At 40.1% G+C, this 14,327-nt stretch overlaps 1 protein-coding gene across 3 annotated transcripts in view; it reads right to left on the minus strand.

Moving 5' to 3' along the window:
* Positions 1-14,327, minus strand: part of BICC1 (BicC family RNA binding protein 1) — a 228,807-nt gene that overhangs the window by 87,774 nt on the left and 126,706 nt on the right. For all 3 annotated transcript variants that reach the window (XM_087824412.1, XM_087824411.1, XM_087824413.1), the window contains exon 3: positions 13,891-13,960. In XM_087824412.1, coding sequence (XP_087680538.1) covers positions 13,891-13,960 — 70 coding nt within the window. The remainder of the gene's footprint in view (positions 1-13,890; positions 13,961-14,327) is intronic.

Here is a 14,327-nt window from a genome sequence, read left to right on the forward strand (position 1 = left end):
AAGTCTCTCAAAACCCACTCCCACCAAACTACTACAGAGGACTCTGGATTCTCACTGAAAAGGCAGAGAGATGTGAGTCAATTGTATGTCAGAAGGAGGTAAGGAGCTTCAGCTGACACCTGCATCAGATAGACAGCCAGCCAAGACAGGCAACGGGAGCCTCAGAGACCTCCCTGCCTTCATCTCCTGAACTTCCTCCTCAAGTAAGTGAGGCCAAACCCCATGAGGACGTGTGTTGTCTGCCTCATCAGGACAGAGGCAGCCCTGGCTCTGGCGGACACGTTCTGGAGACTGCCGGCCTGTAAGCCACGGTCTGCACATCGAGTCACCAACAGACCCTGCCTCTGCAGCAACCAACTCAGGGGATGTTGAAGGGGTAAGGAGGGCTGAGCGTAAATGGCCACTCAGGCAGGGTCAAAGGTCAAGAACAGAGGGAATGGCTGGGAGGGTGGAGCACACTCCCTCTCATTCCAGGGAATCCTGTGTACAGTTTTGGGCTGGCCTGGTCACAACTTCTGATGTTGTAGAACTGAAAGGTGACCTGAATGTTCACTGGGGTGGTAAAGGTGGAGCCGCCACAGAGATGGTCAGATGAATTCTGACTAGTATTTAAGTATCTGTGTATTTGCAAAATTACATACACACATACAGTTCTTTATCCAATCATTCTCTTGAATTTCTATAAGAAATATACCCCCCCCCCCCAGTAAGGAGCCATGAGATTATATAATGACTTCAGATTATGTAACTAGGAAGTTATGAAGTTCTTAGATTATGTAACATCTACGAACCATGGATGCATTTGTTTTCTTTCAACCTATGATGTAATTCTCACTGGAAAACATGCATAAGTTATGAGGTGTTTGCACATGTAACATTTTAAAACTGGCTAGCAAAAGCACTGATCGGACATTACATAAGTCATTCTTCCATACATGAGAGTCAACTACTAAAGGAGTTTTAGCTTGGCTACTCAGCTTTAAAATCACATAGAATCTAGTAAACTGGATTCATGTTGACACTATTTCCATCTTACTTGGTTTTAACTCATTAACAAGTTTCTTTTTGTTTGTTTAAAGAATCCAATTTAACTTTGCTAAATAATCCTAAAGATCCTGAGAATTACTAAATTGTGAAAATAATTACATATCAGTAACTCAGAAGCCAAGCCATAAATTGGACCTCATCACAATCCAGACCATTCCACTCCCAAGACTTTCCCAGACTTGCCATTTCCTTCCAGGACTACAACCACCTACCAGTGCAACTCTTGAATACTCTCAACCCTACAAGTTCTCTAGGTTACTATGACTTCCAGTTCCCTGCCCTCTCTCTGGCTTCCCTGCTGGTTTCAATTTTCCCTGTGTCATCACACCCCAAAGTCGATCATTTCACCATCCTTTCAATTCACACCCCATAATCCCGCCTCCTCTGGCTTCCTGCCATACTCATCTCTCCACCCTCCACCATAGGTAACCCCGTGTTCCCCACTTCTGAGGGACCAAAGAACTGGAAAAAGGCATATAACTGTCCTAAGAAATCTGACTACAAATTCATGCTATGCAGTCTCCACTGGACACTAATTTGGTTTGGCAAGTTTTTTATTCATCTCTATTGCATTTTCCATAAGCAACTGTTCTGAACCTTCCCCCATTTCTCCAAATCTCTCCAAACCATCCCCCTGTGGCCCCAGGAGTTGACTTCATCTCCAAATAGGCTAAGGAAATTTGCACTTATTTTTATCCCCTTTATCTTAAATCTACCATAATCCTACTCTTCTCCTCTTTTCAACAAACTCAGGAAAATGTGTTCAAACCAGTTCAATAAACATTTACACTGAGGAGATACTACAAGCGAAGAATCCTACTGGGCATATGCCTGGCAGAGTCCATGACCTTTCATTAAATCCACGACCATACCTAACAGTGTCTAATGAGGCCTATGGAAACCAGAAATTAAAATGGTTTTTGTTGTTTTTTTGTTTGTTTTTTGTTTTTGTTTTTCAGTAAAATGAGCAGAGTGTCAATAGGACTCAAAAAGTGAGGTGAAACCCCATTCCCAGCACCTGTTGCAAACCTAACCCTACAAGGGGTAACTTCATCCTAAACTCTGCTTTATTTTCTCTAGAGTCAATCTCTTCTGTATACTTTCTCAGCCTAGAAGTTCACTCAAATGACTTTTTTTCTTATAGGAAAAGGAAAAAATTAAAAGAAAAATAAATTCATTTCACCTCAACCCACTGATGTGCCAGGCAACCACTCCATCTATTGTAATTTGCTTTCACAGAGAGGCCCCCTTAAATATTAGCTGCTGCTTCTTTCCTGATCATTATATCCTACATTATATTACTCTCTCAAAGGTCACTAATATGTTCCTTACTTAATTTTACTTTCCTGTATGTTTTCTATAATAGAGGTGCATATTTTCTTATAAGAATTCAAGTTTTATTAACTTATTCCTTAATTCATATGATTGATGAGAACATTATAAAGTGAAAGTACATATGAAATCTCCAAAATTTATTAAATGGTGAAAAAAATAACCAATACAAGTTTTAAACTCATTTCAACAGAACTAAGAATCTCTAATAGATTCAGGGAGGAAAAAAGAAATCAGTAAACACTATTCCTTCCCTTTTAGAACAGGGTTCAACATAGAACACAGGGCTAAGGAAAGCCAGGGTTTCATTTCCTAAGAGCATGTAATGGACAGGACCACCCCAGGCGGGCATCTTTTCAGTCGAGCATCAGTCCCATGGGCGGAAGAACTCAGGTATGACTGCTTGTGGAAACCGGATGCACTTGTTGCTCCCTTTAGTTATAAGCAATTTTCTTGCCATTTGTCTAGAAAACTCCAACAAGTGCTCACTTTAAAAATATTTGGATGCTAATGTGATCATGAGGAGAAATAGGAAAACGATGAAATCCAAATGGTTATTACTGTCAAATAAATATTTCTGAATCCCCACGGAGCGCAGTCAACAACTGTATTGTTAATACCATAAACATTTTTCCTAACTGGGCTCAAGTCACTAACCATGACTTTCAGTAGAGTATAAGTAGAAAGGTATGATCCTCGCTGGGTCCTTTCCCCTGGGATCGGTCATCAGTGCTCCCTTAACCTGGCCAGAATCACATCACAGTTGCCAATGGCCTGGGAGTCCTAAACCACCGGGATGATACCCAGGAGAGGGAGCTCAGGGCTCCTGCCCTGCTCACCCGCTGACATTCTTTTTCCAGACCTGCTAAAAATCTTGGGTTCCCAGACCCTTTTCTCACTTCTTGTTTCTCCCCATAGTGTATATTTTTCTTTTTGTTGACAACAACCTAATGTGCCTGGAAACTGCTTCGAGTGCCTATGTTGCACTTGGGATCATTTTAATACTTCTGCAGATGGTCTGGAGCATTTTTCCCCTCTCAAAACGAGCCATGAACTCTAAATCATTTTGCCATATTTCTTTACTGATATATAAATACATTTGAGATGAGTGCAGTCATTTTTTTCACTAAACAACAGAGTTGTTCATTAATGACTGGGAAGGAAGGACAAGTCCATTTTTCCACCGCACGAGTATCCCAATCATCCAGAATACCCATCTTAGTCTGGGTTCCCCCAAAAAGACACTGAGATAATAACGTGGGTTAATGTGTGTTACGTGAGGTAGTTTATTTGGGAGGTGTTCTCAGGGAGCACAGTTAGGGAGAAAGGAAAATATGACTGAGGAGAGAGGAAAGCCAATAAAAGGAGCGGTACTGAGCAGTCACTGCCGGGGCTCAATCCCCCTGGAGTATTCTGAGGAGACATAAATGATGTGACTTAGAATCATCCCACAAAGAACAGGGGTAATCGGACATCTGCTTCCTGCCTCTAGTCCTTCACTGGTTGAAGGTGCCCCTGGAGAGTTCACTGGCCTGCTCCATCGCCAGCACTCTAGGCTGCTCTGCACCACCGCCTAAGCTCCCACGGTGCTGGACAAAGTGCCCAGGAGAGAAGGTCACTGACCCGGGGCTTGAGGCAGGAAGCTCCGTGTGCATGGGAGATGCCCACCACAGGTAGCTCAGAGGGAGGCCAAGAGCTTATCAACAGCCCCTGCCATAGCAACCAACTACCCAATCTTTTGTCAAGTCACCATGTTCTGCTAATTCACCTTTCTTAAGAAGTCTCCTTGATCTCACTATCATCGAATATGATTTACTACACCCATCTTCCAATCTTAAACATCTTCCCACACAGCTATCGATCATCTCCTGTGACCGCCGCCTAACCCAGGCTTTCTCTGTCTACAGGATGGATGAGGTTCTCTTGATGAGGTCATGGCCTTCACTGATCTGCCCTACCTGGCTAACCCTATTGGCCACCAACTCTTCCAGCTCTCTCCCTTTCACCAGTCTCCTCTCTTCCTCCAGCACACAATGGTCCTTCCCAGCTTTGAGCCTTTCCCATACAAAGTGCCCCTCTCCTCCCCACCTTTTTAAGATCCACACCGGGAACTACCAACCCCTAAAAAATACTTCCCTTGGCTGCAGCTTGCACTTCTCTCCTGCTCCTCTAAACTATTCAAGTCCTGACAGCAAACAATGCTAGTTTTTTAAAATTGTTTAAAGAGAGTGAGGCAGAAAACCCTGGCCAAACTGAGTATCCTAGAGGCAGAGACTGAGATCAGTGCTTCTTTCTTAAGTTCCTCCAAATCTCACTACAGTGCCCACTAGCCAAAGACCACCAGGAGCAAATCTTTAGTAAATAAAATGAGCTTGCTTTACGCTACAGCAAGAGAGACAGGACATCAAAGGAACTGGGGCATCTTAAGAGAAAATTGAGAAATCTTATTATAGAATTTGGGTTTGTTCTGGGTGATTCCAAGGAGAGTTTAAGAAATTTGGACTGAAAGCTGTCAGGAAGTGGAGGAAACTGCTGAATGGGTATCTCAGCAAACGTAACCCAGAAAGCAGAGGACAAAAGCAGAAGTCATCGTGGGTAAGGCAGCAGCAGTCACTCAGCAGTCCTGAGAGGGGTGTTTGGTTCCTTTCGTGGCTGTAGCGGGTCCTTGTCTCAGTGGTCCTTCAGACACACTCAGGAGTAGCCTTGTCTATTTCTATTCTGTGAGAGGTATTTATGTTCAATTAGGAATACTGTGGCCTAGCTGCCAGGGCCATTTTTCACTTTCTTCCAAGTTAACCAGAAGATATGAGAATGATTTAAATCTCTGTTGAATTCATCTCAGATTTATTCTAAACCTAAATGATAATGCAAACTTTAACTCATAATTTATAAAACCACCTTCCTGGCAGGCACTGTCCTCACAGTAGGGAGTAAGACGTGTCTTTGACCAGGGTCCTGAGCTCACAGTACAGAAGGAAAGGCAAAAGTCGAGGCTTAAACAACACATGTGAAAAGTGCCAAAATGTGTGTATAAGGTAATGAGTTAGTGCAGGACAGAGAGTCTCAAACTCCATCTGCAGGTGGGTGAAGCTTTCCAGGAAGACATGGCATCTGAGATGAACCTAGAAGGATGACGAGGGGTCGACCAGTTAGAAAAAGAAAGGAGGAAGCTGCCCTTCTGCAGCAGACAGGGCTCGTGCAAAGGTGTGAAATGCCATAAAGGGTTGGGAACAGAGCATAGTCAATGTTGCTTAAACAAATTTTACTCGACACTAAAAATATTTTGCAATTACATTTAATGATTTTTCAAACCTAGACTATATAGATATTACATTCTGCAGGTGTGGAAAGACTGTTACTTAACTTGCTTATGATGTAAAAATCTATTAGGCATTGACCAAAGGAGAAAAAATAACCCAAGAGGATTAGATTAAAATATACCCATTTGATGGTGGAAGCAAAAGAAAGACAGACATACTGTTTCATCTCAAATATCTATCTTTGGTGGCTGAAAGTCCTCTTTCCTTTCTTCTCCCTCACTTTCTAAATTCACACATACCTCTGAGCTCAGTGAAATAAGTCAGGACTCCTTGCTGCTGTGTCAGATTTGAGAAGGAGTGGACCACACAGACAAAGAACGCAAAGGGGCACTTCTGAAACAGAGCAACGCAAAGTGGTTTGTTCCGTGAAGTAAACTGAGTGCAGAGGAAGTAAATTATACCAGAGACTAAATACTCTCATTTATGGATCCCACCCTAGAAATGGAGACAGTTTAGAAGTAGAACGCAAGTCAATTCAAAACAGAGTACTTCAGTGTCCTTCCGTTGAATATAAGGGACTGGAAAAAAATCAGAAACACTTTATAATAAAATATAAAACCAAAGCCCAATACATGAACACAAAGACAAACACCTTCCTGGGTCTTGTTTCTGTTACACAAAGAAAGTTTAAAAATTTGATGTCTCTGTATGATATTGCAAGTATGTGTCATGCCTTGACACACACATACACACACACACACACACACACACACACATCATACACATATGTGTGACGTGTGCATAAATAGTTTCATGCTACTCATATTCAAGATCTAAGCTTTACACGGTTTACTTTGGAAATCCAATGCCTTAAAAGTCAATGCATACTTTTCTAAATTCAAAAATTAATACATTATTACTACTTAAGGTTGATTCATTTTTTTAGTTTGAGGAAAAAAATGACCAATATATTAACTATGAATAAATAATAATGGTGAGAAATGAGCCATTTGGACAATAAAATTAGAGAGAAGCATAAGTAATCTTAAACTTCTAAATAGGGGAAAAACAATTTAAATGTCTATTTCATTCGAAAAAAAGATGACCAACTCATTAGAATAGGGAAAGGATATGACTAAACCAACAAAAGGGGACAGAGTGAGTAATACAAATAAGTGTCCACAGACAGATGAAAAATGTTCAACTTTCTATTAATTAAGGTCATACATAAGACAACATATTTTTCACTATTTTACTGACTGAGGAGGGAAAAGCACAATGTCGGCAAAGAAGCGGGAAGAGCTGTTCCCCTTCCAGAAGCCAGTCTCTGCTGCTAGGAATTCAACTGTCATTTGAGGAGACAAGGTAGCAATCCTAAAAATTATTAAAGTTGTTCATTACCTGCCACCTAAGAATTCTACTTGTATTTATGCAACAGGAAAGATTGTGCAAGCAGACAAGTAAGTTTGACATTCACTGTAGAAAAAATAGAACCCAATCCAATACCCATCAAAACAGATTTGTCAAAATATGATATATTCATATCCCACAAACACACAATGGCATTTCATATAGCTGCAAAAATAATAGTATTATTATTTATGTGCTTATATGGCAGATGTCTTCTCATTTTTTAAGTAAAAACATCCAATTGAAGAAATGTGTATAGAGTGAGCCAATTTTCATAAAGTAATACATAGCTGTTTGCACAAACCAAACACCTAAAAACATACATCTGCTATGTCCTCATTTTATTTTTAGTTCAGGCAGGACTTATTTTGCTTTAAGAGTAATTTCTGGCAACAAGGTGCAAAGAGAATGCAACCTCATTCCTGAAATCTCTCCAATATCTTCTGATAAAAATGTCTGTTAGTACCAAGGTTTGTATAAAAATGTTATAATAAGCAGCAAACCATGCTTTAACGGCACAAAAAAAGACATCTGAAGAAATGAGGATGCCAGTATGATTTGTTCTCCTCAACTAATGAGAAACGCCTCAGCAAGGTTTGCAACTGCAAAAAGGCCTCATGGAAATAATGTAATTGCTATTGACTGGCCTGACAGATGTCACTTAATTCTGTCCAGCAATGCTGCCGCAGGGCAGAGGAAAACCAGTAAAAGGCCGCACATGGTTTGGGAAACCATCAAAATTTGATGCCCATCTCCAGGGCAAGACAGAGTACACAGCACCCTCCTGGTGTTCAAATATGACCGTAATCCTTAGAAACTGTCACAGTTATCACAATTTCACATTCCAGAAAAGAGAAACAGAAGAGACAGGCATCAGGAACTGGAAGGACAGCCGTCTGCCCCCCAGCACCGAAGCTACAGGTACAAGTTAAAACACTGGTGAAACACTCATGCAGAATTAACGAGCAGGTGAAGTTGCACAAATTATGATTCAAAACTGATCACAAACTGGCTTTTGAAATGTCAGACCTGCCATCCTGCCACGCTTTCTCTTTTACTAAAAGCCGGTCAGTTCACCTACGTGTTACACACGGACGCCCTTTCTTCGGGAGTCACTGACATGCACAGACCGTCCTGTTTCTAACACTGCAAAAGGAAGCCAGGCACGCGATGCCCGGGCCCGGGAAACATTCCAGTGGGTTCCAGCGCTGCGCAGCCGGCGGGCCCTGGAATCCTGCCGCTCCCCCAGCGCGGCGCTTCTCCGCCTCTCACTAACATGTGACGCCCGCCAATTCCTGTCCTGGCGGCCGCCCGCGCTGCGGGATGTTCAGCATCACCCCCACCTCTACCGCTCGGTGAACAGGAGCACCAGCTGTGACAACCAAAGGTATCTCCAGGTACTGCCAAATGTCCCCCGGGGAATAAAATCGCCCCAGGTTGAGAACTACTGCTCCAGAGAAAAGTATATAAAATCCCAGTAAAACCACTCATGAGTTCAAAAAAGGAGAAAGGGAAAGAAAGACACTGCAAAAAGCACGAAGGGGGATAGGAATAACTCTAGGTTGAGCATTTTTAGAAGGTAAGACATCCAGAGAGCTTCAAAAATGTAAGGAGGCAGGATTGCCTCTGTCCTTCAAGAAAATATTTAAACAAGTGTTCTGAGTTTTCTTAACGTATTGGTAAATCTTCTTTGTTTTGGTGATCAAACATTCATCTATGTGCTATGTGTATGTGTATGTGTATGTGTATGTGTATGTGTATTTGAATGTGAATGTGAATGTGAATGTGTATGTGAATGTGTATGTGTATGTGTATGTGTATGTGTATGTGTATGTGTATGTGTATGTGTATGTGTATGTGTATGTGTATGGAGTGGAGGGAAACACCTTGATCTTTGAAATCAAGGTGTGTACCGTAACTCCATCACTTCAAACTCTGGCCTTAAATAAGCTATATCATCTCTCCACATCAGTCATTAATGTGTACAAGGGGGACAGTAATGGTCACCCATGTGGGTTAGTGTGAGGATGAACCAAGATAATACAGGTAACACACCTAGCCCAAGGCCTATTATAAAGTAGGCAAATAAAATGTATTTTTGTCTCTCTTCCTCACAGGGTTTAACAGAGAAAAGAACTACAGATGGAAGGCATCCTGGGATGGCACTTTCTTCACTAAAGGCAAGGGATGTAAAAGCATCTGCTCAGGGAACAGTGACCACCCAAAACAGTGTTCTCTGACCTTTCTTTGTCACAGATGTTACATCATGACCTACTAACATATATGTGTGCATGTATGTTTGTTTACATACACATAAACAGTGATATTATATGACTGAAAGTTTCACAATACTCTTACACTCTGATGTTTTTTCTAATCCAGTCGTATTTTTTACATGCTGGTTATGACCACCTAAATCAATTTTTGATACCCTAATAGGTCACAGTCCCCCACTGGAAACCTGCCATGCCTCTTCTCGGCCTTCTGCCCTTTGAGCAAGACCACATTAAAGGCCTCACTGAGGCCAACATGAACACCCAACAAAAGTATAGGGACCCTCAACAAAACATTTTCCCCTGAAAAAAATTAAGTGAACAGTAGTTTTTCCTCATGCTAAGATTTTCAAATAGTTCTTATTCTGATGGAATGCAACCCAAACTATTAAAACCTCATGGAATTTTGATGATTCTCTTGTTTATTTTAGCAGGAAGTGAATGGCCAAATTGCCTCAAACCAGGATACATCAAGCAACCCAGTCAACACATTTCATTCCTGCTAGCCTGGAGCACCCTAAATTGTCAAATAAGAAACACCTGCAGAGAGCAGTTCTACCACTTAGTTGAACTCCGAAGGACAACTCCCTCACAGAACAAAAGACAATAAAGCTTCACTAATGCTGACCTCGCTTATTTGGAATTTGGCATAAAAACTTTAAACAATTTTTACCCACATTTACATTTGCCAGTCTGAGAAGAAAAAGATTGATGAGCAAATTAAGAGCAAAAAGACGACTGTAAGAAAAATGTTCACCTTATTTAAGAGAACAAACTCATCTAGTGTTGTGGAGCACACAGCACAATCATACCAGCTTGATAAATTCTCATTACGAATCACTTTTATTTGTTGAAGCATGTCTGGAAGACTTTCATTTGGCAAAACAGTCAAAACTTGTTCAAAATGCTATTTGCACTTTAATGAAACAGAATTTATTTTAAAATAGGCTGTGATTCACAACAGTATATTCAAAATTTTAATGAGTGCCTGAAGTTATTCTATGGTAGTACAGGCTTATAGTATTAAACACCTTATAAATACTGGTCCAACGAGCACAAAGCTCAGATGTTTTTATGTAAAGTGGAATGTTTTAGTATTCCAACTCCAAGAGTTAGAAACAGTTTTATTTACTTTTACTCAAAATAAATATGTGTTATAAAGAAGAAATACTATGCATTGCTTTATTTTTCTTCATTACGACCTCCACTGAGTCAATCCTAGAGTTGCCTACTTAAATGTCCCTTCTACTGAATCTTAATTTCTTAGTTCTTTGTGGCTCTAATGAAGATTCAACCTTCCCATAAGTTCATATACTTGAGAATTTTTTAAAAATTCTACAGCCCAAGTTTATATATTAAAAAAAAAAAAAAAAATTTTTTCCCAAAATGCCCTGCTAACTAAATGAAAATGTTCCTATTAGAGTTTTCACTATATTCTACAGGGTTCAAGGGGACAGAGTGAAAGGGAAGCAGAGGCGGAGAGAAAAAGGTGAGAAGGAAAAGAAGGATGGTGAAGGGAGGGGGTAGAGGGAGGAACCAACACCAGAAGGTCTTCTACCCAAAACTGTATTCCGCACAGGAACAGGACGATGAAGCTGTGATCACTCTAAGCTTACCCATGTTAACTGATTGCAAAGATGACATAAACTTAGAATTAATGAATCCGTAAAGTGTGAAAACCAGCATGGATGTCACCCGGAAGCAGCTGCTGAAGGATGTTGCCTATTTTTCAAAAGCAGTCATCACTCATTGCCTTTTGAAAACGTGGTCTCCTTAGTGACTAAATCACATTTCAATGTCAAACGGTGAGATTTCTGTTTCCCAAACTCACCTTAACTGGAGGAACCACCAGAGGAACTTGTTAAATATGGGGCTCCCCAGTTCAACCCCAGAGCTACAGAACCTGAACTCTAGAGAAGAATCTCAATTTTCTGATGGCAAATTCGGCTGTTAGCTGTTTGCCTTTCTGCCAGGCAGCATCCTACCAGCTCTTCAACCAAAGAAGCCATGCAGCCGCTAAAATACCGCTCTGATAAAGGATTGATGGCTCAAAAAATAAACTCTGGACAAGTCTACTGGAAATTCACTTCAAAAGCACAGACCTAAATTCCAATAAGGTAAAACAGGGGGCAGACTGTGGTAACAGTAGCCATGAAAAATGTTTGTCTAGGCTCAAATATTCCACCAATAAGCATCATAAATCTAGAAAGTAAAATACAGCACAAACCCATGGCTGTAGTATTGTCTCTCCAGCACAGGCTGGGGATTATCTGCATTCTCCAAACCTTCACATCACCATGGGATGTAAAATTTAATAATCCTCCAAAACATGGAATGAGTCCACAGATACATTTATATTCTTTGGTCTCCTGAATAATAGTTTGGAAAGAAAGGGCTTAAAATAAAGACCAACAACTCTTTCCTCTACAACACTCAGAGGCAGACAGGCACAGCGGATGAAACAGCAAATGATTACCCTTGAACGTTCCTCCTGCTATGTTCATTTTACTCTTACTCAGTACAAATTACACGTCTGAATTAAACCATTTTAAAAATAACATAGGAATATACATAATAGGGATGTCAGCCAAGAACTGACTCGGCAGCTGTGTGTTTAAGTAATAAGAGCAACCCAAGTAAATTCTGAACAGTCAATTCCTCTGAGGAAAACTCTTGACTTTGTCTCTCTTCCTTGAGCTTAATCTCTCTCTTTTGGCACATTCTGCTCACCACACAGTATTTTGTGCATTCATAGCACTTCATAAATAATAAAAAATATAATGGCGTCTTTAGGCCTAGGCCTGAGGAAATCAATTCTTGGAAACAATTCCAAATGTTAACTTCAATCATGTGGAAATTATGCTAAATGCCCTCAAATGCACTGCTAAAATATTCTTATTTTCAAAGCAAAACACAAAATCAAAATGTGGAAGGTAGTTGGCCATTCTGAATGGGTTGTGTGTCAATGGTTGGAAACTAATCTAAAACATTAACCTCACCTATTCATCTCCAGATTATCCAGAATCTCCGAACTTGTCACCACATTTTGAATAAACAATTAATCAAGTCTCAGTTTCCCATGAGAGTGGGGAAAGAACACTGTAGCATAGGTAATGGGAAAGCATAAGCCATCCAAAATTATCTCGAATTGTTCTATTATTCATGTTTCCTTGGGGGTTTTCTTTGGGCACTGAGATTACATTTTTATTAGGATAGTAATAAAGCTCATTTCATTCTTTAAGTAAAAATACCTAATAGGGAAAGAGAATCCAGTTGATGTTCCAGTCCCAAGTTGCTCAAGTGCTATAGTAGGTCAGGGATTTTTAAGTGGCTGCAAACAACCAAATAAGTAGATAATAATGACAGTTTCTTCTTCTGCATAATGAAAATAAAATGTCTCAATGCACTGAAAATGAACTGAGAATATATCCTATAGCACTTGGCAAGTTTAAGGTTTATACAAAGTTATGGAATTACACTGGAATATTTACCGTATCTTCTTATGACTGTTTAACACATCGGCTTCCCATTTCTTGTCACCATGATAACAAGAAAGTAACAAGCCCCGGCCCATGTTGCTCACTGGTTAGAGCATCAGCCTATGCACAGAACAGTCTAGAGTTCAATTCCCTGTCAAGGGCACGTACCTCGGTTGCGGGTTCACTCTCGGTCCCCTGTCAGGGTATATGGGGGAGGCAACCCATCGATGCGTCTCTCTCACATTGATGTTTCTCTCTCTCTCTCTGTCTCTCCCCCTTCCTCCCCTACCTCTATTCTCTCTGAAAAAGCAATGGAAAAAATATCCTCAGGTGAGGGTTAACCAAAAAATAAATATATCAAGAAAGCAACCAGATCAGAGTTTCTGTAGTCCACCAGCTAACAACATTCATAACAACTGTACAATAATTTACATTCCATGTGATGAGTAACTCTAATAAAATTAGATTAAAGGAAGGCAATCTGGACTAAAATAAAAGGAAATTGAGAAATCTTACAGGGTTTAGCATCAGTTAGCAATAAAAGTCAAAGCGAGAAGGGGCAGCAAATACAAAACTAAACAACAAAAAAGCTGGACACAAGGACAATGCTCAGCTCACATAATTACTGTTTTTTTTTATTTGATGGTGTTTTTCATTATCTCCTAATGACTACATGCATGTAAGGTTCATATCACATCAGGGGGGGGGGGGACTCAATATTAAATCTGTGTGCTTCATAAACAAAAGGACTAAAATGCACACATTGAGGGTTTATATACTGAAAGTACATTATTACATGTGGAGAGTTACCATAACTCGTGGCCATCAAATGAGAGGGCTTCCTTAGAACATAAGTTGCTATGGTATCTTCTATTATAAGAAAATACTTAAAACTATTTTTTCTGTTGTTGGATAAAAGGCTGTACATTATTTTTAATTATGATAAACCTCCCAAAATATTGCTACTTGGCAACTATTTGGGGATAAACATGATAAAAATAAAGGTTGATCTTCTCCCTGGCAAACCTGTAGTGATTCCCCTTCCGGTCTCTGCTATCAAACCACCAACGTCTCCGCCTCACAATTTACCTTTCTTGGATTTGGCTCCGATCTTCAGCTTTGACGGCCAAGCAATCTGCGTATTTGTTTCCTCCATGATCTACATAAAAAATTAAGAGAAATATTGATTCAATTAAGAGCTTGTACTTATAGATAAGATTTTCTTAAAAAGAAAGATTATTTTCAAGTCTTTAGGTTCATGTTGAACTAACAAAATGATCTTATTTTTACAACAATGCAAAAAAAAAGAAGAAAAAAAGAGATACATCTTTATAAGCTTTTTATCTATCAGAAATATTCAAGTATATTTTGTTACTCCCAGTGTTCTTCTCTGTGATGCTCCAGGATTTTAACATAGAGACAACAAGACCAAAAAGTACATGAACAAGTAATTAACCCGACTGGAAGCCAGAATGATCAGAGATGCTTGTGCTGAATAAAATTCCCCAAGACAATAGCCAATGGAT

This window comes from Miniopterus natalensis, chromosome 14, assembly GCF_054644295.1.
Source record: "Miniopterus natalensis isolate mMinNat1 chromosome 14, mMinNat1.hap1, whole genome shotgun sequence".
NCBI lineage: Eukaryota > Metazoa > Chordata > Mammalia > Chiroptera > Miniopteridae > Miniopterus > Miniopterus natalensis.